The sequence below is a fragment of the Ictidomys tridecemlineatus genome, chromosome 5, assembly GCF_052094955.1.
Source record: "Ictidomys tridecemlineatus isolate mIctTri1 chromosome 5, mIctTri1.hap1, whole genome shotgun sequence".
NCBI lineage: Eukaryota > Metazoa > Chordata > Mammalia > Rodentia > Sciuridae > Ictidomys > Ictidomys tridecemlineatus.
The window spans coordinates 194647607-194671055 of NC_135481.1; the positions used below are offsets into that span (position 1 = coordinate 194647607).

The 23449-nt window shown below is 64.4% G+C and overlaps 1 protein-coding gene across 2 annotated transcripts in view; it reads left to right on the top strand.

Moving 5' to 3' along the window:
• The window catches only part of Prex1 (phosphatidylinositol-3,4,5-trisphosphate dependent Rac exchange factor 1), a 127606-nt gene that overhangs the window by 56956 nt on the left and 47201 nt on the right, over positions 1 to 23449 (top strand). For both annotated transcript variants that reach the window (XM_078051972.1, XM_078051973.1), the window contains exons 4-7: positions 4893 to 4997; positions 10121 to 10222; positions 14697 to 14858; positions 19793 to 19926. In XM_078051972.1, coding sequence (XP_077908098.1) covers positions 4893 to 4997; positions 10121 to 10222; positions 14697 to 14858; positions 19793 to 19926 — 503 coding nt within the window. The remainder of the gene's footprint in view (positions 1 to 4892; positions 4998 to 10120; positions 10223 to 14696; positions 14859 to 19792; positions 19927 to 23449) is intronic.

The following is a 23449-nucleotide window of genomic DNA, read 5'->3' on the forward strand; positions in this document are numbered from 1 at the left end:
GCCCTGCGTCCTCAGGTGGAGGCCCGGGGACGGCGGGAACCTGCCCGTGCCCCGAGTCAGAGCGCTCAGTTCTAAGTCATTTCCAATTTAAAACGAGGGACCCTTGCCCCCTCTTCCCTGCCGGGGCGGCTGGGTTGAGTCACCGTCTCGGGGTTTTGAGAGCAGCTTGTGGGCTGTTCTGGGAGCTGGAGAGTCACCTGCAGGTGGCCCGGACAGTGGCCCGGGGTGAGGCTGCTCCGGTCCCACGGCCTCAGTGGATCCGGAGGCCCTGGGACGAGGCCTCAGGTTGTGCCCAGGTGCATCAAGGTGGCGGGCTCCCCACATGATCGGGCGAGGGACAGGCGTCAGCCTCATGCCCATGGCTGTCTGTGGCCTGGAGGGGACTTGGCTGCCACCACCCCACCCCACTCTGGGGGGGACATGCCTCTGCCCTCAAGGGTGAGGGCTGCCTGGACCAGCACAGCAGCCTCCGCAGGGGGCTGTGCCCCCGGCCACGGCCCCCTCTGCACAGCCAGCCTCGGGGTGGGGAGGGCACGGCTCGGGCTGGAACAGAGCTCCAGACGGGCTGTCCAGAGGAGAGGGGCCGGCTCCCAGACCCGCCCCGTGCCAGCCCTGGCCAGGGGGTGGGGAGATGCCCTCACCTCCTTACCCGCCATCCTGGCCACTAACTCCTGAGTCCATCACGGATGAGCACTGAGCGGCCCTTTCTTTGTGCTGGGTGCTGTGCTGAGTAGTTGGCACATTAGCTCATTAAAACTTCCCAACAGCCCTTCAGGGCAGGTGCTGTAACGACCTGTTTCTAGGTGAGGAACCCGAGGCCCAGGGGGAGAGGGCACAGGCTAGGTTCCAGAGCCACGGAGCCTCAGGGCTGGGTTAGGGCACCTGCCGGCCACCGGGCACCGTGCCCACTCTGGGTGTCTGGCCTGGATGAGACGGACTTGTTCTTGGCTGCGGGAGGCTCACGGGCCGAGAGCTGAGGGCGCATTAACAGGTCATTCAGGTGGCCCTGCAGATGTGGCCAGGAGAGGCTGACCCCACCTTGAGTCCGGAGGCTGGGGTCGGGCTCGCTAGACTTTGCAAACACACATGCAGTTCCCCGAGGCCACGGGGACGTCCAGGGCACCATGAAACACGCCTCCACGCGGCGGCTGGTCAGTGCGCGGAGCCCCTCGGTCAGTGAGCCCCTGAGGTCAGGTGCGGCTGCGCGTCCTGCGTTCTGGCTAGAGGGAGGGCCTTCCTGGGGGGGGGGGTGTTCCAGATCGAAAGGAGCGAGGGAGGGCAGAAGCCTGAGTGGGGGCGGGGAGGGAGGGCCTGCAGCTGGGAGCCTGGGGGCTGGAGTGGGGCTTCCTGGGGTCAGGTCCCCCAGGGCTTTGTGGCCGAGGCAGGGAGCCTGGGTCTTGTCCCCATGGCAGGACTCCACTGGGCGTCTCCAGCTCAGGAGGAAGCGGCCTCCCCCTGGATGGGGCGTGGCAGGCCAAGGAGGCCTGCAGAGTGACCCTGCCCCGTGACCCTGCCTCTCCTCCTGTGGGCGTCCACAGCCTGCTCCTCCCTCCTCGAGCCTCAGACGTGAGTGGCTTGGAGCAGATGGTCGCCCCTGAACACTGTTGGCAGCAGCAACCACAGCTGCCATCCTCGTGCCCTCCCTGGGGGACAGCTCCCCTCCCCTGGCCGTCCCCAGCTGGAGGTGGTCCATGTCGCCTTTACACCCCAGACCCACCACACCTGGGCACAGAACTGTGTGTCACCTGGAGCCCACTGGGGCCCTGGGAGAGAGCGGAACAGAGTCCCAAGCAGCACTTCCAGATCTGCAGGGCCCTGGGCCCGGGGGCACCTGGTCAGGCTCCGTGGAAGGACACGGGGTGCTGGACCGGCAGGCTTTTGAGGGGCTGTTGTGGTCAGCTGCAGCCAGCTTTCCAGCTCGGGCCTGCTCTGCCCTCTCCGCGGGCTGAGGGACGGTGCCAGGCGCCCGTGGCTCTCGGAGCAGCTGTGGCAGCCGTCACGATCGGGTGCTGCACACGGTCCCTTGGCTCCCTGGGCTCCAGAGTCCACCAGCAACGTTCCAGCCAGCACTGCCCACTGGGGGACGTGTGAGAATAAACAGACTCGTCCCTGCTTGCTGGCCTGGCCCCATTGTGGTACCAGTGGAGGTAGACGGGGAGACTGTCACTTTACTGAACTTGGATCTCGGGTCTGTGTGTTTCACTTCTCCTCTCTTTGAAGATGTACCCAAATCAGGACTGTCTTCATTTAAACCAAGTACACCAACTCGGATAGCTCTAGACAGGAGCTTCTTTTGGCAAACATCAATAGAGTGTTCAAGGAGGTGTGCTGGCTTCAGGCATAGCTGCATCCAGGAGCCCACATGACATTTTCAGGACCTGCTTTCTCTCCATCCATGTGTTGGTTCCGTTCTTGGAGGAGGGCAGTGGTGATGGGCAGACGCATGCCTCCCGTGGTGTCCAAGGTGGTCCTTGGTGGCTCTGGGCTGCCGCTTGTCACCTTAGCGGCAACAGTTCTGTCACAGCTTCTCTTTCCAGTAGTTGCACCAGGGGCCCTGGTTCTGGCCAGGGTGTCCACTGGCCCAGCCTAGCCACATGGCCGCTGTTGCCAGGACAGGCAGCTCTGACCGGCTCGGCCTGGTCACACGCTCACCCCTCATGCCTGGGGAAGGTGGAGCTGGATTGGGAGCCACAGGCCTCTCTCAGTTCCCCCTGCTTTCCTGTTTTCACTCATCAAACACCGTGATGCCTGCTCTCTGCCCAGCTCATGGGTCTGCACTGCTGCTCAGCGGGGGCCACAGCAGGTGTAGGCCTGCCCCTGGGGGGCTCGCGGCTCCAGGCCTGGGGGAGATGGACGGTGCATATCAGCATGTGGTCCAGGCCCGCAGCCTCCATCTGCCCGCTTCTTCCCGGCCTCCCCAGGCCTCGCGTCTGCCCAGCCACTTCCTCCGGACTCTGCCTCTCAGAAAGTGCCAAGTTAGCCATCAGAATCTGCCCGCCCACTGCCCTGCCCACTGCCCCGCCCCGCCCACTGCCCTGCCCTGCCCCACATGGGTTCACTGGGGGATGATGAATTTCCTGAAGTAACACTGGTGACGCCGACACGCAGGATGACGCACCCCAGCCCTTTTTGCTTTTTTTTTGGGGTCCCAGGGATTGAACTTGGTGGCACTCGGCCACTGAGCCACGTCCCCAGCCCTGTTTTGTGTTTTATTAGAGACAGGGTCTCACTGGGTTGCTCAGGGCCTCGCTAAATTGCTGAGGCTGGCTTTGAACTCGTGATCCTCCTGCCCCAGCCTCCTGAGCTGCTGGGATGACAGGCGCAGGCCACCGCCCCCAGCCCATTTTTTGCTTTTTTGCTGAGTTGCCAAGGCTGACCTCCAACTCGGGATTCTCCTGCCTTGAGGCTCATTTGAGGCCAATGGAAACAGGGATGGTCAGCTTGGCACTGCGGTGCCGGCCCTCTTCCTGCCCGTGTGATTGCAGGGCTTGGGGGCTGCGCAGGCCGGGCGAGGCAGGGCGAGGCGGTGGAGGCCGGGCGAGGCGGTGGAGGCCGGGCGAGGCGGTGGCTCTGTGGCGGCTCTGTGGCTCGGTGGGTCTCTGCACCGCTGTGAGGGTGTGACAGAGCCTTGGGCCTCAGGTCATCGACGGTCCCTGGGTGTGCGCTGCGTGCCCGTGTCTGTGTCTGTGCATGACGGTGACGTCGTCTGTGGTGTTTCCCTGACGACCTGTTTGTCCGTTTGTGGCTGTGCTTGTGGAGTGTTCAGAGGGTCACGGGCGCTCCCTGTGGCCGGGGACCCCCTGCTTGCTTTACGTGTGTTGTCCAGTCCTGCAGCGGCCGAGGGCCGGGCTCTGCTTTGTCCTCTTATGGGACACCATGCCGTGGAGGCGGAGCTGCTTTTCCTGGGGGGTGTGCGGGGGTTCACAGTGTCCTGCCGCAGTGCCCACTCTGGGTTTGTGGCCTGCCCACGTCCCCTGGGTGTTGGCCTCGGCTCCCGTCCCTACCCCACGCTGGGGGCTGGAGCTGGAGCTGGCGTGGGGTCAGGGCAGCTGCGTCCTGGTTCTGCTGTGTCCGGAGCTTGGAGACCCCGGGGCCAGAGGCCTGCCCTTGGCTTTCCCGTGTGTCCCCGGGTCCCCGTGAGGCTGTTGTGGAGGGAGGCAGAGCAGCATGGCCGTCCTGAGAGCCTGGGGGTGCCCGTGGCCTCGTCACCCAGGATGCCTCTGTGCGGGTGCCGTGCGGGGCCCTGCGTGTCGGTTCCGAAGCCCACCCTCCTGCTTGGTGTCCCCGTGCCCGGTCCTCCCCGGGGAGGATGCCTGGGGCCTGTCTGGAACCTGGACGGGCTGCAGCCGCCTCGTCCTCCCTGAGCGTCTTGAGGTCCGTCCACCCCGGCCCCAGGCTCTGCCTCCGTCCTCCCGGGGGCCTCAGGACGTCCTGCTTTGGGGCCTGGCAGGTCCCAGAGCCTCGGGGACTGGAGAGTTTGGTGGAGGGCTTCCTGCTTACAGAGGCCTCTGCCCCTCCCGGTTCTGGAAACCAGACGCAGGGCACAGACCTGGTGACCAGGGGCCCTCTGTGCTGGACAGAATCCAGGGGGGCCCAGGGGCGTCTGGAGATCACCGAGCTCCCCCAGAGTGCTGCCTCCCGACCCTGGTCAGTGCCCTTCCTGTTGGGGAGACTGAGGCACAGGGCCGGGTGGCCTGCCTGAGTTCACCCCCGGGGCCAGGCCCGCGCTCTGTCTGTCCCTGACCCCGGGGCTGAGCCTTCCGGAGGGACTGCTGGGTGCAGGACTGGGGCCGGGGAGCCGCATCCCGTGGGGTCCCGCGTGGCCCTTGTCCCCGCAGTGCTGACCTGTAGGCTCCTGGCCAGTGCCCTCAGGCCGTGCGCTTGCCTTGCAGAAGGACAAGTTCTGCGTCTACGAGGAATACTGCAGCAACCACGAGAAGGCCCTGCGGCTGCTGGTGGAGCTCAACAAGGCCCCCGCCGCCCGCGCCTTCCTCCTGGTGAGTGTGCCCCGCGCTGTCCCCGGCGCCGTCCCCGGTCCCTGGCGGGGCTCCTGGGTGGGGCGGGCATGGGAGGCTCTTCTCATGGCCAGTGGGAGGCCTTGTCCATCCCAGAGGTCCCATCAAGACTCGGCTCATGCCCAGTGGCCATAAATACTGAGGTGCCGTAAACAGCCTGGAAGGGGATGAGCCCGACCAGGTTCCAATAAAACTTCATTTGCAAAGTCAGGCCGCAGGCGGTCAGCTCTGCCAGTTCCCAACAAAAATGGCGGCAGTCATGGTTAACAATGGTAATGACGTGGTAGAATAATATTACTAGTATCATTGGTATCATTAGGGTCATTTGCTTATAATTGAAAGAAAATTTAAATAAAATGGGCTAAGCAAAGTGACAGGAAGAATGACGGGTTCACCTGTGCGGTTTTCTAAGAAGCTCAAGACCTGAGGGGCTTCAGGTGCAGCTGAGCCCAGGTGCTCAGATCTCATCGCCGGGATGTGCTCAAGACACAGACTCCACTCTTCTCTGCGTTGTCTTCATGGGGACTTCTGTGACCCCACACTACTAAGGGGCTTTCTAAAGTTCATATTGGAAGGTGGCTTAGCTCATCAGGGGTCCAGTCCAGGTCTTTGGCCTCTAAGTCCTCTCTCCATTCATGATGCCCTCCTGTGCTGTTCATTGCATTTTATTTCTCAGGTGTCGATGGACCTTTATTTTATTCATATTTTTTGGTGCTGAGAACCGAACCCAGGGCCTCACACCGGCCAGGCAAGCGCTCTGCCCCGAGCCCCACCCAGCCCCCGAGCTGGCTTTGATCAGCTGCAGCGAGTTCAGACGTGGAGCGTGGTGGGGACTGTGCACGGGCCCCAGGGAGCGGGCCGCGCCATCAGAGTCCCCGGGCGCAGCCTCCCTAGCGCATCCCCAGGATTCTGGTTCAGAACATTCGCCCCTGGGGCGAGGGGTCTGGCCTGGGCTGGGCCCCGACAGTGTCTGGGGGCAGGTGGTGGCTGTTTCCTTCCGTCCCAGGCACGTGGCCTGGGCGAGCTGCCGTGTCCCCCTCCTGCCCTGTGCCCGCCACAGCCCCCGTCTGCACTTGGGCAGAGCTGGGCCCTCCCTGCAGCACAGGACGCAGGGGCCACCTTTCGGCCCCGCCTGTCCACTTCGGGCGGCACCGCCTTGCCCCGCCCCACTGCCCAGCCCGGGAGCTCCCGCTCAGCCTCCCGCCCCCCAGCATTCCCCCGGCCACTCGGGGCCTGCGAGGCAGGAGGGTGCCAGGAGGCCAGGCTGAGGAAGGAGCCCCCCTCGGTCCCTGCTGTCCCTCGGTCCCTGCTGTCCCCTTCCTGGTGGGCCAGATGCTCTTTCCAGCGGCAGCTGGGCCAGGCCTGCGGGCAGCGGAGGACGCGAGGTGCCAGCGCTGGGCCATCTGTCTCTTCCTCCCCGTCTCCAGCTCTCGGCCACCTGCAGAAGAGCTGTCATGCGCCTGTCGTCAGTGTCAGAGCCTCGGGGACGACAGAATCTGGCTCTCTGCTCGGGATGTGCGGGCACCCACTGAGTGGCAGGCAGGGACGCCAGTGTCCTCTGCATGAGCTTTCTTGTCCATTAACTGGTGACAGTTTGTTCATTCATCAGCTTCTTACTGGGCACCTGTGATCTGCCAGGGGTCATTCTAAGTCCTGTGACTGCCACAGTGAACAGGGCCAGGCGAGGGCCACCTACCGGGGGTTGCAGGTGACAGGTCACGGGGTACGAAGTTCTCTGGAGGGCGTGAAGCGGGTGGGGGTGGCGGGGTGTCTTGAGGGAGTTGGGAGGTGCTGCTGTCTAGGTCGCTCTTTGGAGAAACTGTCTCAGCTCCTGTTTAAGCAGAGATGGGGGTTAAGTGGGGGGCAGGGTGACCTGGAGGCTGGCGTTCCAGGTAGACCAGCTGCAGGTGCAAAGGCCCTGAGGTGGGCGTGTGCTCGAGGAATAGCAGCAAGGCCGGGGCAGTGGAGCAAAGAGCCGGAGGAGACAGAGGGAAAACCAGCAACGGCAGCCACTTGGTCCTTGGAGAGCCTGAGAGTTTTGGGAACTTCGTTTTCTGTGTGTGTGTGTGTGTGTGTGTGTGTGTGTGTGTGTGTGTGTGTGTGTAGATGCTGATGGGCCTTTATTTTATTCATTTATTTGTATTCTGGGTTGAGAGTCGAACCCAGGGCCTCACATGTTAGACAAGGGCCCTGAGAAACCTTTTTACTGAGCTGCTTCAAGCACAGTGAGTGTCCTTGCAGGGGGGACACCACACCTGTCTGCCCCCAGGGGCCACCGCGGAGCCCACGGTGGGGACGTTCCTGCAGCAGAGGTCCCTCAGGCTCCTCCAGTCTGCCCTCTGGCCCCGGGTGACCTGGCTGTCCCTCTCAGCCAAGGTCGGTTTTCCCTGCGGACTCTCCCGAATCGGCTTGGGCTCTGGCTGTTTCTGACTCCCGCCCGTGAGCTGCGGCCGCGGGGCAGCACGGGGCCCTCTCGGGGCTTTTTCTCTGTGCCCTCCTCCTCCCTGTAAGGACAGAGTCATGGATTCAGGGTCCCCTCAGTCCTTGTGACAGTAATCACATCTGTCAAGATCCTGTTTACCAAATCAGGCCCCACCCTAAGGTTCTGGGGGGACACGGCATTTTGGGGATCACCACTCAGAACCACTGAGGGCTGCTGGAGCCGGAGGCAGTGGCTGAGAACAGGCCTTGGGGAGAACAGTTGGGTCCCCACAGTGTGAAGGCCTGTGCTGGCTCTGGGGCCTGGAGGAGGCGGCTAGGTGGGCCGCGGGGCGGGACCGGCCCTGCCCAGGGGGTGCACACTCGGCTGTGGGTGGGTCAGGTTCAGGTGCTGTGACAGGCCAGGTGAGGTGGCCACACCTCTGACCCCAGCAACGTGGGCGGAGGCAGGAGGGAGAGTTTGAGGCCAGCCTCAGCAACTTAGCGAGACCCTGTCTCAAAGTGCAAAAGGGGGCCGGGGGTAGCCCAGTGACAGAGTGCTCCTGGGTCCAGTGCCAGTGCCAGTGCCAAAAAAAGGAAAAGAAAAGGGCTGTGGCTGTCCCGTGGCTGTCCCGTGGCCGTCCCGTGGCTGTCCCATGGCTGTCCAGGTGGGGCGTCGGGCAGGCGGCCAGAGCCAGAGGTGGCGTGGAAGCCCGTCCGAGTGTGCGGTGTGCAGTGGCATCCGAGGCCGGGTCGGGTGGAGTGTGGAGGGGAGGGAGGGGCTGGGGTGGCCTCCAAGTGGCCCCCTCACCTGGACCTCTCTGGGACCTCGGGGGAGCCAGGTCATTCTGGAGAGAGGGGGTGACACTGTGTGTGCGAGGCTCCTCTCCCTTTTAAATGAAGGGGGCGTGAGCTGTGGCCGGATGGTCCTGTGAGGACGCCTTGGTCCTGGACGGAGACCGGCCTTCTGCAGCCAGCCCCGGTCTGTTGGAAAGAGCCCCTGCCTGGGCTCCCTGCCCCCTGCCTGGAACTGACGTCACCAGGGCAGCTGGTGGCCAGCGCTGGCTCAGAGGACAAAGGCCTGAGTGTGGGCAGCGTGGGCCTGGCACCTCCCCGCTGCGGCCCGGGGCCCCGTCTGTGCTGGGGCAGACACGGTGGCGGGAGCAGAGCGGCTCAGCCACCAGGGACCTGGGTGGCAGAGCCGCCCCTCCAAGGAGGAGACACCACGGGTGCTGCAGGGAGGTGGGGCAGTGCGAGTGCCTGGGCCCCGTGTCTGTGCCAGGTGTCCCCAGTGCCGCTGGTCCCTAGGCTCCCTGTGTGTGAAGCCAGGCACAGTGGCCGCCATGTGGTGGGCACACGGCAGCCGTTCTCTGGCCTTATCTTCCCTTGACCGTACGCGGGCATTTGTTTGCTGGGCAGTTCCTGCGCTTGGGTGGGTGCCCAGGCTCAGCACCCATGAACGGACAGGTGAAGGATGATGGGGGAGCCCATCCCAGGATCTGTCCTCTGCCAGTCTGTGGGGAGGTGCAGAAGAGGAGGGCTGAGCCGCTCAGGGAGCAGTGCTGGCGGCCTGTCCACGTGTGTCCACTGTGCATGGCGTGAGCCTTGGGGACCCGAGACCGTCCACTCTAGACATTAATAATTCAGGCTCCCACCACCCAAAAAATGGCCTTAGGTTGGAGCCCCCTCCCCCCAGGAGAGGACAGTCCCTAGAGGGTGATGATGGCCGGGTGGAATGGTGGCCTACAGGGGGACCCAGGAGGAGGGGGTCCTGGCCCGGGAGTCCAGGTGGGGGCTGGGAAGCAGCATCGAGGTTCCAAGCCCAGGGCCCTCGTCGGCTGCCTGCTTGGTGCCACCTCTGTGGCCCGCTGTTTCTGGGGTGACTGACGGGGTGACCTGTATGACAGGCTGAACCTCCCAAACTCCAGACACGGGAAGAGCAAGTCTCAGTGGGCAGGGCCAGAGCCCTGGGCCTGCTGGGCTCCCGGGAGGCCCCGCCCTGGCCAGCAGTGCCCACGTCCCTAGCTGTGGGGAGGGGATCGTGGCGCACGCAGCCTCTGCTCTTCCTCTGCTGCCCAGGGTGCGCTGCCGGGGCTCCCCGCATGGCCCTGTGGGGTGCACTCCTGGGGTCACCACGTGGCCCTGTGGGGTGCACTTCTGGGGTCACCACGTGGCCGTGTGGGGTGCACTTCTGGGCCGTTGTGAATCCCTGGCGGCCCGACGTCCACAGAGAGGCAAGTGTCCCTACCTTCCAGCTGGGGGCCAGCCAGGGCGCCTCTCAGTTCTTGCTCTTTGGAACGAGGCCGTTTGGCCGGTCTGGGCCCCTGTCCCCTGTCCCCTGGTACGTGTGTGGTGAAGTCTGCCTTCACCAGGACTCAGCCGGCTTCTCTGCAGAGGGCCAGTAGTGACGTCTCAGGTCTCCCAACGGTTTGGTCTCTTCTGCAGCCGCTGGCCTCTGCCTCCACGTTTGGAAGCGGCCAGAGGAGGTGGCAGTGGATGTGTTCTACGAGACTTCCAGCCAGGCGCAGCAGGACGGGGCCCATGGTCCACCACCCCCGTGTGGCCTCACCTCTCCTGGGGTCATGAATTTTCTTTCTTGGCGCTGCTTTGCGATTCCTTGGGGACGTGAGGACACCCGGACCTGTGCTGCCCTTGGTGAGTTAACGAGGGTCTCTGTTCCTTTGCAGAGCTGTATGCTGCTGGGAGGCCGGAAGACCACGGACATCCCCCTGGAGGGCTACCTGCTGTCTCCCATCCAGCGGATCTGCAAGTACCCGCTGCTGCTCAAGGTGAGCCACGCCCTTCCAGCCACAGCTTCCCAGAGGGAGGAGGGGTGGCGCCCAGCCCAGGACTGGGCACAAGGGCCCTTCACCAAGCTCTGTTCCTGGGAAGCAGGGAATGAGGAGGCACAGGGGCTGGGTTGGCAGCCAACCACCGTCCACGGCCTGCGTGTCCTGCCCTGCCCAGCAACTGGTCCAGCCTGGGTCCTGCAGGCCAGGCTCAGGCCTTTTGCTTGCCTGGAAGATTGGAGGCTTGGTTCTGGGTGTCGGAGTCCCTGGGGCAGATCGGGCTGAGGGACAGCGGTCCACCATCTGCTGTCTCAGCCCTGTCCTGAGGGCCTGTCCCGAGGGCCTGTGTCTGACAACGCTTCCTGGGCTCCCTGCTTGGCAGGTTCTGGGCTGATGCCCCCTCTGGGACCCTGGTGCCCCTCTCCGGGACCCTGGTGCCCCCCGTGGGACCCTGGTGCCCCCTCTGGGACCCTGGTGCCCCCTCCGGGACCCTGGTGCCCCCCTCTGGGACCCTGGTGCCCCCCTCTGGGACCCTGGTGCCCCCTCCGGGATCCTGGTGCCCCCTTCTGGGACCCTGGTGCCTCCCGTGGGACCCTGGTGCCCCCTCCGGGACCCTGGTGCCCCCCGTGGGACCCTGGTGCCCCCTCCGGGACCATGGTACCCCCTCTGGGATCCTGGTGCCCCCTCCGGGATCCTGGTGCCCCCCTCCGGGATCCTGGTGCCCCCTCTGGGATCCTGGTGCCCCCCGTGGGACCCTGGTGCCCGCTCTGGGACCCTGGTGCCCGTGGGACCCTGGTGCCCCCTCTGGGACCCTGGTGCCCACTCTGGGACCCTGGTGCCCGTGGGACCCTGGCTCCGTGTGCTGGAAGGCGAGGGGGGCGGGAGCCAGCGAGACCTTGAACGTGTCCCTGATGGAGAAAGTCAGGCTCGGGCCTCGGAGCTGGCCCAGGCCCCGTGGCCCTCAGCTCTGCTGGGGACCAGGCCTGTGCTGTGTGGCTCTCCGGTGCCGCCTCTGGCCCCGTCCTTGGCTGCTCACCGTCCCTGGGGGAACGAGAGGGAGGTCTGCGGTGGTTCTGGCCGCTGCTCCGTGCCCTGGAAGGCAGTGGCCTGCCTCGGCTCAGAAGCTCCGGTGGCACCTGGGTGTTGGTGGCGCGGGGACCAGGACGGCCCGCAGAGCTGCTTCTCCAGACACACTTGGTGTCTCTTCCAACTTGAGGTGGCCATGCTGCGGGGCGTGATGGGCAGCCCGCGGCCCCCAGAGCCAGCCGCCGGGCCTGGGTTGCTGGCCGTGAGCGAAGCGTGGCGTCAGGTTTTTAAAGGGTTATAAACAGGACAAAGAACAGAAGCCAGCTGTGGCCAGCGGAGCCTGAGGGTCGACACCCGGTCCTCACAGAGACACTGGGCTGCCCTGGGCGGGAGCCGGGCTTCGCAGCAGAGGCCTCTGGGTGTGGTTCCAGCCCTGCCGTGACCCTGTGACCTGGATAGGCCACACCGTGGCCTGTGCCTCAGTGTCTCGTGGTCACCCAGGGTTCCGTCAACAGGGCTTCCAGGTTGTTGTGATGGGTCCAGGTGGGCACAGCCCGCCAGGTGGACCCTGCGGCGAGCCCCATTTTGGGGATGAGGTGGGTGGGAGCGAGCCGCTGTCGCGGCCTCATGGCGGGAGCCGGGGAGGCCATGGACGGGCTCCTTTAGACCCCGCCCACCTCAGGCACAGGCCTGTTGGGGCCGTTGGTGGCCGGGGTCCTGGGTGTCGGGGTGCAGAGCTCAGTTCCCTATCAGGGCCTGGGGGACAGGTGGCCCTGTGTTTCATGGCTCTGTGGCTCGTCTGCTGCTTTCCTGGGATCAAAACCTGGAACGGATGACCTGTGGCCACCAGCTGCCACCCAGGGCCACCGAGGGGTGTTCACTGTTTGGTTCCTGCTGGCCCTCCGCCTCCAGCTGTTTATGGGGTGGGGACAGGCGTGCTGGGCATGCCTGTCCAGCAGGGCAGCAGGACAGTCCCCTGTGGCGACACGCCACGCCCCCCGCTTCTCAGAACTGCGCAGCGTCCTGGTCCCTGGCACCCACAGCGGGAGGTGTGCGTCAGCAGACCGCCTCTCCTCCCTGTCACACGTCCCATGAGCCTGAGCAGCTGAGCTGGACCGCCTGTCCCCTCCCGGACACCACACCGCAGCTGTCCTGTGGGCCCTGGAGCCCGGGTGGTGTGGACGCAGGGCCGAGGAGCTGGTGGGGTGGGAGAGGAGCGAGGCGGCCTCCTCGGGAGCAGCCCTGCAGTGCCTGAGCGTCGCCCAAGAACAGCCGGAACCTTCTACGGAGGCCCCTCGGCCAGCCCAGGAGGCACCGGCATTCCCAGGCCCCGAGGGTTCCCACCAGCGTTTCTAGGAAGTGACTCAGGCCTGGTGACACCTCTGGCGCACAGATGGCCCTGGGCACCGGCCGGCACCAAGCCCCTTGTTCCCCAAAGGCACTGGCTCTTGCTGGGCTCCTGCTGTGCAGGGGTGGCAGGCACAGCCCCGGAGTCACCGTCACAGACAGGACTTAGAGTGACCCCTGGCAGATCACAGGTGCCCAGTAAGAAGCTGATGAATGAACAAACTGTCACCAGTTAATGGACAAGAAAACTCACGCAGAGGACACTGACGTCCCTGCCTGTACCCCTGCACGTCCCTCCCCCCTCCCCTGCACCCTGCACCCCCGCATGTCCCTCCCCCCCTACCCCCGGCACATCCCTCCCCCCCTCCCCCGCGTTCTGCAGCCCCCCCACTCTCACCAACCACATAAGTGATTCATTACTCACGTCAATAGGTGCTAGTCGCCCTCCGTGCCGTGAGGCAGGCGTTGATTTGAGAGGAAGGCATTTCTAGGAAACGTTTAAAAGGTCATAAACAGCACAGGGACTCACAATGCCAACTCTGGGCCAGACTGGTTGGACTCATGGTCTGCTGTGTGACCTTGGACAGCTGACCCCACCTGGCGGGGTCACGTGAGGGTCGGCTGGGTGGCAGGAGTTTGTGTGTTCCCCTGTGGGTGCCTCCGCCTCCCCTCCCATGGACACAGCCCTGGGCCTGGGCAGGAGCTCAGTGGACCCCGGGGTCCTGGGCACAGGCGTCTGGGCCTGGGGAAGGGGCCGGTCCTCAGGGAAGCAGGGCTCATTTCTGGGCGGCCCAGGGGGCGGCAAGTGGCCGGGGCTTTGCAGTGCGTGTTCCGCAGGAGCCCTGCTGGGCCACAGGGGCTCATGGTGCAGGTCTCCTCACAGACACCAGGGGTGCTGAGAGCTGCATGTGTTGAGCACTTGCTGTTTGCGTATGGTGCTTTCCGTAGTGTCTGGTTCGCCCCTGCCGATGTCCCAGTCCACACCCCTCGTTTTTCTCCTCGGAGGCCCTGTCCTCTCGCTGGGCCTGTGCTCTGCAGCTGCTCGGGGAGGTCACACAGGACCTGCCTCGAGCCCGGGTGAAGCCTTCGCCACCATCATCGCCACGTCCTTGTTGCTGGTGTGCGGTGGGGAAGCTGAGGCTCAGCAGGGCCGTGGCTGGCCCCAGCTCCCAGGGGCTCCCCCAGGAGCAGGGCAGACCCGACCGAGAGAGCTGGTCTGCAGGGATGGCGCCTGGCCTTCCAGAGACAGAGGGGGTGGTGGACAGGCTGGGCCCGCGTCTGGGCACTTGCTGAGGGACTTCCTGTGCTGGTGCCGTCCAGAGGGCGGGCGGGCAGGCTGGCCGGGGGAGGGGCCTGAAGCTCTTGCCCCGTCTCTGAGGCCTGGCACGTCCCTGCCCCTGAGTCCCCCACTATGCCCAGCAGTGCCCCGCCGTGATCAAGACTGGCCTGGCGTCCCGCGCGTCCCAGCCTGTGCCTGAGGTGGGGGCTGAGCTGACAGAAGGGGCGGGTGGCTGGGGTGATTCTCACGCGCCCATCTTGAGTCCCCTAGGCCCGGGGTGTCTTGCAGCGCTGGGGATGGAACCCAGGGCCTCGTGCATGCTGGGCAAACCCTGCACCACCAAGCTGCATCCCCAGCCCCAAGACATGTTTTATGCCCATTTCACTAAGAAAACTGGGGCTGGGGCAGGATCCGTGGCCACCTCCGTGACCTGCCCTTCTCCTGTCTCTGCATCTGTCTTTCCTCCTCCAGAGGCACTGGCTCCTCGCTGTGCTTGTTTTATACCACCCGTGCCCCTGCCCCAGGCCCCTTGCACGTGCTGGTGCCTCTGCCCTGACACTCCTCCCTCATATTATTACAGGTCCCCCTCACTTCAGCCCATGGCTGCTCCGATGTGAGCTCCTCCAGGGTCTCCCCGACCTCCCTGTTTGAAGTCACCTGCCCCAAACCCTGGTCTGCTTGGTCTTGTGTGTGTCCCTGCGTGGAGCTGGGTTCTGTCCGTGACTCTGCTCCACTGGGACGTGCCGTCCGTCCCCCAGGCGAGGAGGTTCATCTCCAGCTAGGCCCCCACTGACGTCTCCCTCCTGCCTCTGCCCTGCCCAGGAGCTGGCCAAGAGGACCCCGGGCAAGCACCCCGACCACCCGGCGGTGCAGAGCGCCCTGCAGGCCATGAAGACTGTGTGCTCCAACATCAACGAGACCAAGCGGCAGATGGAGAAGCTGGAAGCCCTGGAGCAGCTGCAGTCCCACATCGAGGGCTGGGAGGTGCGTGCGGCGGCGGGTCCTGCCTGGAGGGGCCGGGTGGCACAGCTGCAGGGTGAACTGGAGCCCCGGCAGGCTGGCCCGTGTTCTGCTCCTCTTCGTAATGTTCATAAGAAAACTGCTCAGCTTTTCCCCCATTAAATCCAAGTAGTTCAGAAGTTTCTCTTGAAAAACTGGTGACGCTGGGTGTGAGTGTCCCACGGCAGCAGCTGCTGAGCCTCTGGTCCTTCGCAGCCCCCAGCTCCCCACTTACCTGTGGGCCTGGAGCCAGGGTCCACTGCAGGACAGGGCTCTGGCTGGCCGCTTCCTGCTGGTGACTCCAGAGCCTGGTCTTCAGCTGCCGTGTGGCGGTTCCCGGGACCTCCACCCGGCCTTCCTCGCGTGATGGGAAGTTCCCAGAGGCTGTGGGGGACTTGGGGTGCTGGTCAGCCCAGTCGAGCGGGGTCAGGCGCGGGTCAGGCTCTGGGCGAGGTCTCTGGCTCTGCAGGCCCCTGGCCCTGCAGGCCCTGGGGTCCCCGGCCGGTGGCTCTTGCTGTGTGAGGGCCCTAGTGTTCCTTCCTGCGCTGGGGCAGCCGGGCGCTGCGGCGCGGCGGGGGTCGGCCGTGTGCGGGGCAGCGGGTTCCGCCCTGGCACCCGCATGGCCCTGCCCTCCTGCGGGCCTTCTGCCGGGGAGGGTGAGGACAGAGCCCCTTTCCCAGACTCCCTTGCAGCTTGGGTTTGGGGTGTGGTTTGGGGTTCGGCTGAGATCTGACCCAGCTCTTGAGCTCTGGAGGGTGGAGGCCACCGCTGCTGTTGGTGTGACCACGCGGCCAAGGCTGCTGGAGCGGCGCCAGCCGAGGGCCCAGGTCCCAGCTCCTGGAGTCGGGGTGGCAGTGGGCACCCCAGGCCTGGGACAGCTTTGCAGGTGGCCCTGCCGGGTGTCTAGACGCGCCTGGGCAGCGTCCCTGTGAGTGCCACACGGACAGGCGGGGCTCTGATTGCATCACACTCTGTGGGGGGGGGGCTGCTGTCCCCCCACCCTCCAGCCGTGCCCTTGGGACCTGGGTGTCCTGCAGGTCTCCTGCATCCGGCTCTCTGGCCCTTCAGTGACTGACCCCCGCCCTCCCTGCCCACGATGCCTCCCTCCGCTCTGCTCCCTGCCACTGACCGCCGCTGCTCAGGTCGGCCTCGCGGTGTCAGAGCCCGAGCTCTGAGAGCGCCCTGCTCTTTCCCGTGTGGCTCCGTGAAGGTTGTGGGTTCAAAGCTGGAGGAGGTGGCCTGGCCTGGGCAGCGAGAGGCCCCCGTGGGAGAAAGTGTTTTTCAAAAGACACAGAAAAAAATTTTCCTTTCATCTCATTGGCCAAGAGTGGGTCACATGGCCACTTTCAAGAACAAATAGAGTTGTTTCATTTAAGATGCTGTCTGTTTGGGCTTTGAGCTTCCTGACAGCCAAGGTAAAAAGAGCAGCACACCTAACTTACTGGACACTCATGTCAAAAAGGGGGGAAGTGACGGTCTTTCTGGAAGATCAAGAGTCTCCTGGCCACTTTCTCAGTGGGCCCCAGTGCAGGGACATTGGGCGGGCTCCTTGGAAGCCAGGGCAAGGTGATTTCCAGAAGCATCACGGGAACCTAAGGAGACAGGAGAGAAAGCCTCAAGCCCTTCCTGCCCCTGAAAATCCCCCCTCGGGGCTCAGGGCCCTTGTGTGGTCACTGCTTCTGGGTCCAGTTAGGAAGGCACTTGACCTCAGTGAGAACTGCCCCGTATTGAGCACCTACTGCATGCTCCCGATGCTACAGGGACGGTACTGTTACTGTCCTGGTCTTCTGGATGTGGACAGTGAGGCCAGGGACTTGGTTCTGAGGCCCAGATCTGTGCCCTACAGACGGCCCTGGCCCCTTTCCTCCTGGGCGCTCCTCTGAGCGGTGTCTCTGAGGTGACTCTCGTATCGCTCTGAGGGGGGCGAGGGGGCGAGGGGGCCGAGTGCTCCTTGGAGACACGGAGGGGCTTTCTGCAGGTAGGAGGGTTCCTCAGGTGAGTGGCGAAGGCGCGGGGGAGCGTGGACGGGTCCTGCTGGCTGGCCAAGCTGCGAGCAGTGGTGCCTGCCGCTGCCTGGTCCTGCCCGGGGGCAGCCTGGCCGGCCGTAGCTCCCGTGACGCCCTGCCGCCCGCCGCCTGCCCTGGTGCTGCTCTGGTTGGATGGGTGGGTGCTCCTGGGCTCTGGCCGGCTGGAGCCCGGGGTCCCCTCCCGGCCACCGTCCTCTGGTTGGTGTGGGCTGGGTTGGTTTGCTCTCCGTCGCCGATTCACTGGCTCCTTCCTGAGCTGCTGCCCCTTTTGGTCGTGAGACTGGCCTCATTGAACCCAGCTGCCTGTCCCCAGTCCCCGGTACTGACCGGTGAGGAAGTGGAAGCGGCTTGTGGTCCCTGGGAGGAGCGGCAGGCCCCGCCCGGGGCTCCCCACCTGGCTTCCTCCTCTGGAGGCCCTGGGCAGCGGGGGCCTCCCTTACAGGTGGCCGGGGCTCGGCTGGGTGTGGGGCTGGTGCGCGGGGCCCCTTCCTGGGTGAGCGCCTCCCGAGTGTGGCCTGGGCTGCTGCCCTGGGCCACCCCTGCAGAAGGGCCCCCAGATACAAGCCCCGGGGAGGGACCTTTGCAGGAGGCTCACGGTGACCAAGGGGACACACGTGTTCTCGGTGAGAGGGAAGTGTCCTGGCTGGCCCTGGACGCCCTGGGCAGGGGGCAGTCAGCTGGCCGGCTTGGGATGGGGAGGAGGGAACCAGGGTGCAGGTCGAGGCTGGTGAGGGCTGGGGACAGCTGCTCATGCTCGTCCCCACTTCACCACGGGCCACGCTGGCCTCCGCCTGGGCCTCCGACGTCCGGCTTGCTCATCACGGAACGGGGCGGTGCAGCTCGGTTGGCGCCGTGTGTCGGGGGGAGGCCTCTGGGATGGGTGTTGCCCTGACCAGTGGGCACCTTGGTGCTGGGCCCCCCCTGCGTATTGAACCCTTAGGAGCAGCTGTGCCTGGGCTCAGCCTCCCAGGGGGACTGCAGGGCTGGCAGGGGTACCCGGCCGGGAGGGCGCTTTGCTGATGCCCTTGGCCAGGCCGCGAGGCAGCTTCCTGAGCTTTCTTCTCTCAGGCCCCCGAGGTGGCCTTGGCCACAGGGCCAGGGCCAGGGCTGCGTGACCCTGGGGCTCTGTGTGGGCCAGGTACAGGCCCTCTGGAGCCTGGAAGGGACCCAACAGGGTGAGTGGGGCAGGGCAGGGCAAGGAGGAGGCCGCTGGCTGCCCTGTGCTGGCCGCGGCGGTTGACGGAGCCTAGTCCCTTCCTGTTGGTGAGGACGGGTCCCAGGGCCTCCGCAGCAGCTCTGAGTCTGCAGCAGGCGCCTCCCTCGCTGGGGACCATCAGAGACCCGCCTGCAGGCCCCGTGCGACGAGGCTGTGATCCCCGTGACCCGGGGGCTGAGGCAGGGCGGTGGCAAGTTCAAGGCTGGCCTGGGCAGACCTTGTCTTGAAATAAAAGATTAAAAGGGCTGGGACATAAATCAGGGGTGAGCTGCCCCTGGGCTCAATCCCCAGTACTGCAAGTCAATTAAAAATCAAAATAAAAACTCAAGGAAACAGAGCAGGCTGCAGGGTGCCTGTGCCCAGGGCCGTGTGCCCCCCCAAGGGCAGGAGCCCACAGCCTGGACCACGAGCCAGTGGTGTCCCAGGACAGTGGTCTCTGGCACCCCTGTGAGTGGGTTTGCTGTACCTGGCTGGCCCTCGGCACGGGGAGCCTGACCACCCAGCAGGGGGGAGCCTGTGGCTGGCCATGTAGAGCCCGTTCCCCGACGGGGTCTCAGAGTCCCGGGTCAGCAGGTCTCCCTGATGCCAGCTCCCGTCGGTTCCTGGTTGAGCGCGTGCCCAGGGAGTCTGGGTGGCCCTCCCTCCCTCCGCGGCTTGTCTCCAGGCAGGGATGGTGAGGTCTCGTCCCTCCCTTGGTGGAGCCCGCTGGCCTGCCGCAGGCCCTATGCAGCATATTCCCGAGCCTGGACGTCAGGGCCCTGCTGTCCACCTGGTGACAGCTGGAGGACAGGTGCTGGCTCCAGGGAGCTGCAGAGGTTGGTGGGCGGGTCCCTCCAGCCCCACTGTCACCGCCCTCCTGCCCCAGGGCTGCCGGCCTGGGAAAGGAGGCCCCTGGCCTGCACCATCACGTGACCGTGCCTGGTGCAAGGGAGGCTGCGGTGGGCATCCCCAGAGGGCAGGAGGAGGGCCAGGACCCGGGCCCTCAGCTGGCCTCCTGTGTCCACGGGCCTTTCCTGCTGCCCCACACAGCACGAGGCTCTCTGCTCTGGCCGCTCTTCTGGGGCTCCACGAGCCCCGCGGTCCCGCTGAGGACTCCTCCCAGCTGCACCCGCCCGCCCCTCCCTCAGCCTGTCCAAAGCCAGCTCGCTCCCCCCGCCGTCCCCAGCCACGCCACCTGGGCCTCCCGATGTGCAGGAAGCTTCACGCACCCCTCACTCAGCAGGGAGGGCTGGCAGGGCCCAGCATCCATGCCCGTCCCACGCACAGCTGTGGCTAGAGTGACTGCCCACACCACGCTGGGCCTGGTGGTGTCCATGCCGTGTTCATCTGCTCTGCAAGCCCTTACTGAGCACCTACTGTGTACTGGGGAGTTGTGGGTGCTGGGCATACAGTGGCATATGCTTATGCAGGTGGCACTCCTGTGGGGAGACAGGACGAGCTGTCGGTGAGCGGCACCCAGCCCAGCGCCCCAGTGGGCCCCTTTGGGCACTGAGCTCCCTCAGTCTCCCAGCCCCTCCCGGCTGTGCTGCTCGCCCGCAGGTGGAAGCTCCCACCAGGTGTGCTGGTGTGGGGTGCAGTAGGCTCTTTTGGGGTGCAGGGGAGGCGGGAAGGGAAGTCTGTGCCCGCTGCTTTCCTGGATTGGCCTGCTCATCCTCTGCCTGCCCTTCCTCTCCCAGGGCTCCAACCTCACAGACAACTGCACCCAGCTCCTCCTGCAGGGGACTTTGTTGAAAATCTCTGCGGGTAACATCCAGGAAAGGGCCTTCTTCCTGTTCGACAACCTCCTGGTCTACTGCAAGCGGAAGTCCAGGTGACTTGCTGGGGAGGCTGGTGCCTTGGCTGCCCTCATGGGCCAGGAGGCGGGGCAGGGCCAACCTGCTGCTTCCCTGGGGTGATGTCTTGGACTTCTTCCATGACTTGAAGGGTTTGTTCTAAATCCATAGTGAGCGCCACATACGCTATTATAAAATGAGTTTAAATAGTGCCTTTATTTAACCTAACGTAGCCACAAATATAACGTGATATTTAATTGTAACTATATATATATATATATATATATACACACACACATACATATACATGTGCGCATATATACATACGTATACATAAAACAATAAGTTGGTTTGAAAACTTCGGGTGCAGGTCACCCTCAGCACCCCTCAGTTTTTATATTTTATTTAGAGACAGCATCTCGCTGAGTTGCTTGGGGCCTTAAGTTGCAGAGGCTGGCCTTAAACTTGTGATTCTCCTGCCTCAGCCTCCAGAGCCACTGGGATTACAGGTGTGCTCCCCTGGGCCTGGTGGAGCCTCTGATTCTGAAAGAGCTCAGAGCACTGTGTCGGAGACTTCCCCTATCCACGTCCCAGACAGGCAGTGTCCTGCGAGTCCCCGCAGGGACCAAAGTCAGCAGGCACCTGGCTGCTTCTCCAGGTTGGAGGGCTTTGCACACCTGCCTGCTGAGAGCCTGGCACCAGGCAGCGAGCCCGCCTCTGATTGGGAGTAGAGAGTGGAGCTGGGGGGCCTGGGGACTGGGCAGTGGTGAGGGGAGCCCCAGCCCCCCTGGTGTGGCCACAGGAAGCGCCTGAAGCAGCCGTTTCCCACCCGCTCCATCCAGCCACCCACCCTCCTCCACCGCCTGGCACACCTCACCCTGCACCCGCTACCCTCCCTCTACCCACCTGCTCACCCCAGCCCCGAGCATGCACACCACCCCTCACAAACACTGTGCTGTGTGTCCCCTCCCGCTGGGCTCCAGGAAGGGCAGGGCGCTCCGAGGGTGGGACAGAGCGGACGGTGGCATGTTCAGACCGTCCTCAGAAACTCAGCCAGGCCCTGAGCAGCTCGGGAGGGCCTGGCTGGAGCTCAGTGGTCAGCACCCCTGGGTTCAATCCCCAGCACCCACCACCCCAAAAAAGCAGGAGGCTTTTAAAAGCCCAGCCTGCGAGTTGCCCAGGGCGAACTGCGGCCGGGGGACTCACGGCTCCATGCCAGCTGCCTGCTTAGTGTGTCGCAGTCAGGAGCATGGAGAGTCCGTCACCGTCCGCCGCTGGCCTCGTGTCACAGGGTCGGTGAGCAACATGTGCACAGTGCAGGTGTGCACAATGCAGGTGTACACGGTGTGCGTGGCCCATGGCTGGGGCGTGGAGTGGCATGTGTGTCCTCTCTTGGGTGTGTGCATCCCTTGTAGGTGACACTGAGACCTATAGCAGGTTCTCTATAGAGATGGAGATCGGAGGGCGTCCCATTTGGGTGCGTGTGCACACACCCACCTCACACACCCACCACACACACACCCACCTCACACACCCACCACACAAACCCACCTCACACACCCACCTCACACACCCACCACACCCACCCACCACCTCACACACCCACCTCACACACCCACCTCACACACCCACCACACACACACCCACCACACACCACACCCCCCACCTCACACACCCACCTCACACAACCCACCTCACACACACCCACCTCACACACACCCACCACACACACCCACCTCACACACACCCACCTCACACACACCCACTCACACACACCCACCTCACACACCCACCTCACACATACCCACCACACATACCCACCACACACACCAGCCACACACATCACCCACACACACACCCCCACACACACCCACCACACACACACACCTCACACACCCACCTCACATACCCACCACACACACCCACCTCACACACCCACCACCACACACCCACACACACACACCACCTCACACATACCCACCACACACACCCACCTCACACACCCACCACACACACCCACCTCACACTACCCACCTCACACACACCCACCTCACACACCCACCTCACACACCCCACCACACACACCCACCTCACACACCCACCACACACACCCACCTCACACATACCCACCTCACACACCCACCTCACACACCCACCTCACACACCCACCACACACCCACCTCACACACCCACCACACACACCCACCTCACACACCCACCTCACACACCCACCACACACACCCACCTCACACACCCACCTCACACACCCACCACACACACCCACCTCACACACCCACCACACACACCCACCTCACACACCCACCTCACACACACCCACCTCACACACCCACCTCACACACCCACCACACACACCCACCTCACACACCCACCTCACACACCCACCACACACACCCACCTCACACACCCACCTCACACACCCACCTCACACATACCCACCACACACACCCACCACACACACCCACCTCACACACCCACCACACACACCCACCTCACACACCCACCTCACACACCCACCTCACACATACCCACCACACACACCCACCACACACACCCACCACACACACCCACCACACACACCCACCTCACACACCCACCTCACACACCCACCTCACACATACCCACCACACACACCCACCTCACACACCCACCTCACACACCCACCACACACACCCACCTCACACACCCACCTCACACACCCACCTCACACATACCCACCTCACACACACCGACCACACACACCCACCACACACACCCACCACACACACCCACCACACACACCCACCTCACACACCCACCACACACACCCACCTCACACACCCACCTCACACACCCACCTCACACATACCCACCACACACACCCACCACACACACCCACCACACACACCCACCACACACACCCACCTCACACACCCACCTCACACACCCACCTCACACATACCCACCACACACACCCACCTCACACACCCACCTCACACACCCACCACACACACCCACCTCACACACCCACCTCACACACCCACCTCACACATACCCACCTCACACACACCGACCACACACACCCACCACACACACCCACCACACACACCCACCACACACACCCACCTCACACATACCCACCACACACACCCACCACACACACCCACCACACACACCCACCTCACACACCCACCTCACACACCCACCTCACACATACCCACCTCACACACACCCGCCACACACACCGGTCACCCTCAGGAACCCCGAGGGCCAGGCCTGCAGGACCTAGGGGTCCCTGCCCTGAGGGCAGCAGGCCGAGACCCAGGAGCCGGTGTCTGTCTGAGCCTGGGGGCGGGAAGGAAGCGCCCCAGCCCCCTCCCTGCACACCTGCTCCCCGGCCGTCCTTCTCTTGTGGCCCCGACCTTGTCTGATGGAGTGCTGGGTGGGGGTGAGTGGCCAGCGGGCGGTGAGTGCACACTGGAGGCAGACACAGACACAGGTCCCGGCTGGGGAGGCGCGTGCAGAGCCCCAGGGCTGCCCACAGGACTTGCTGTCTGCCACCCA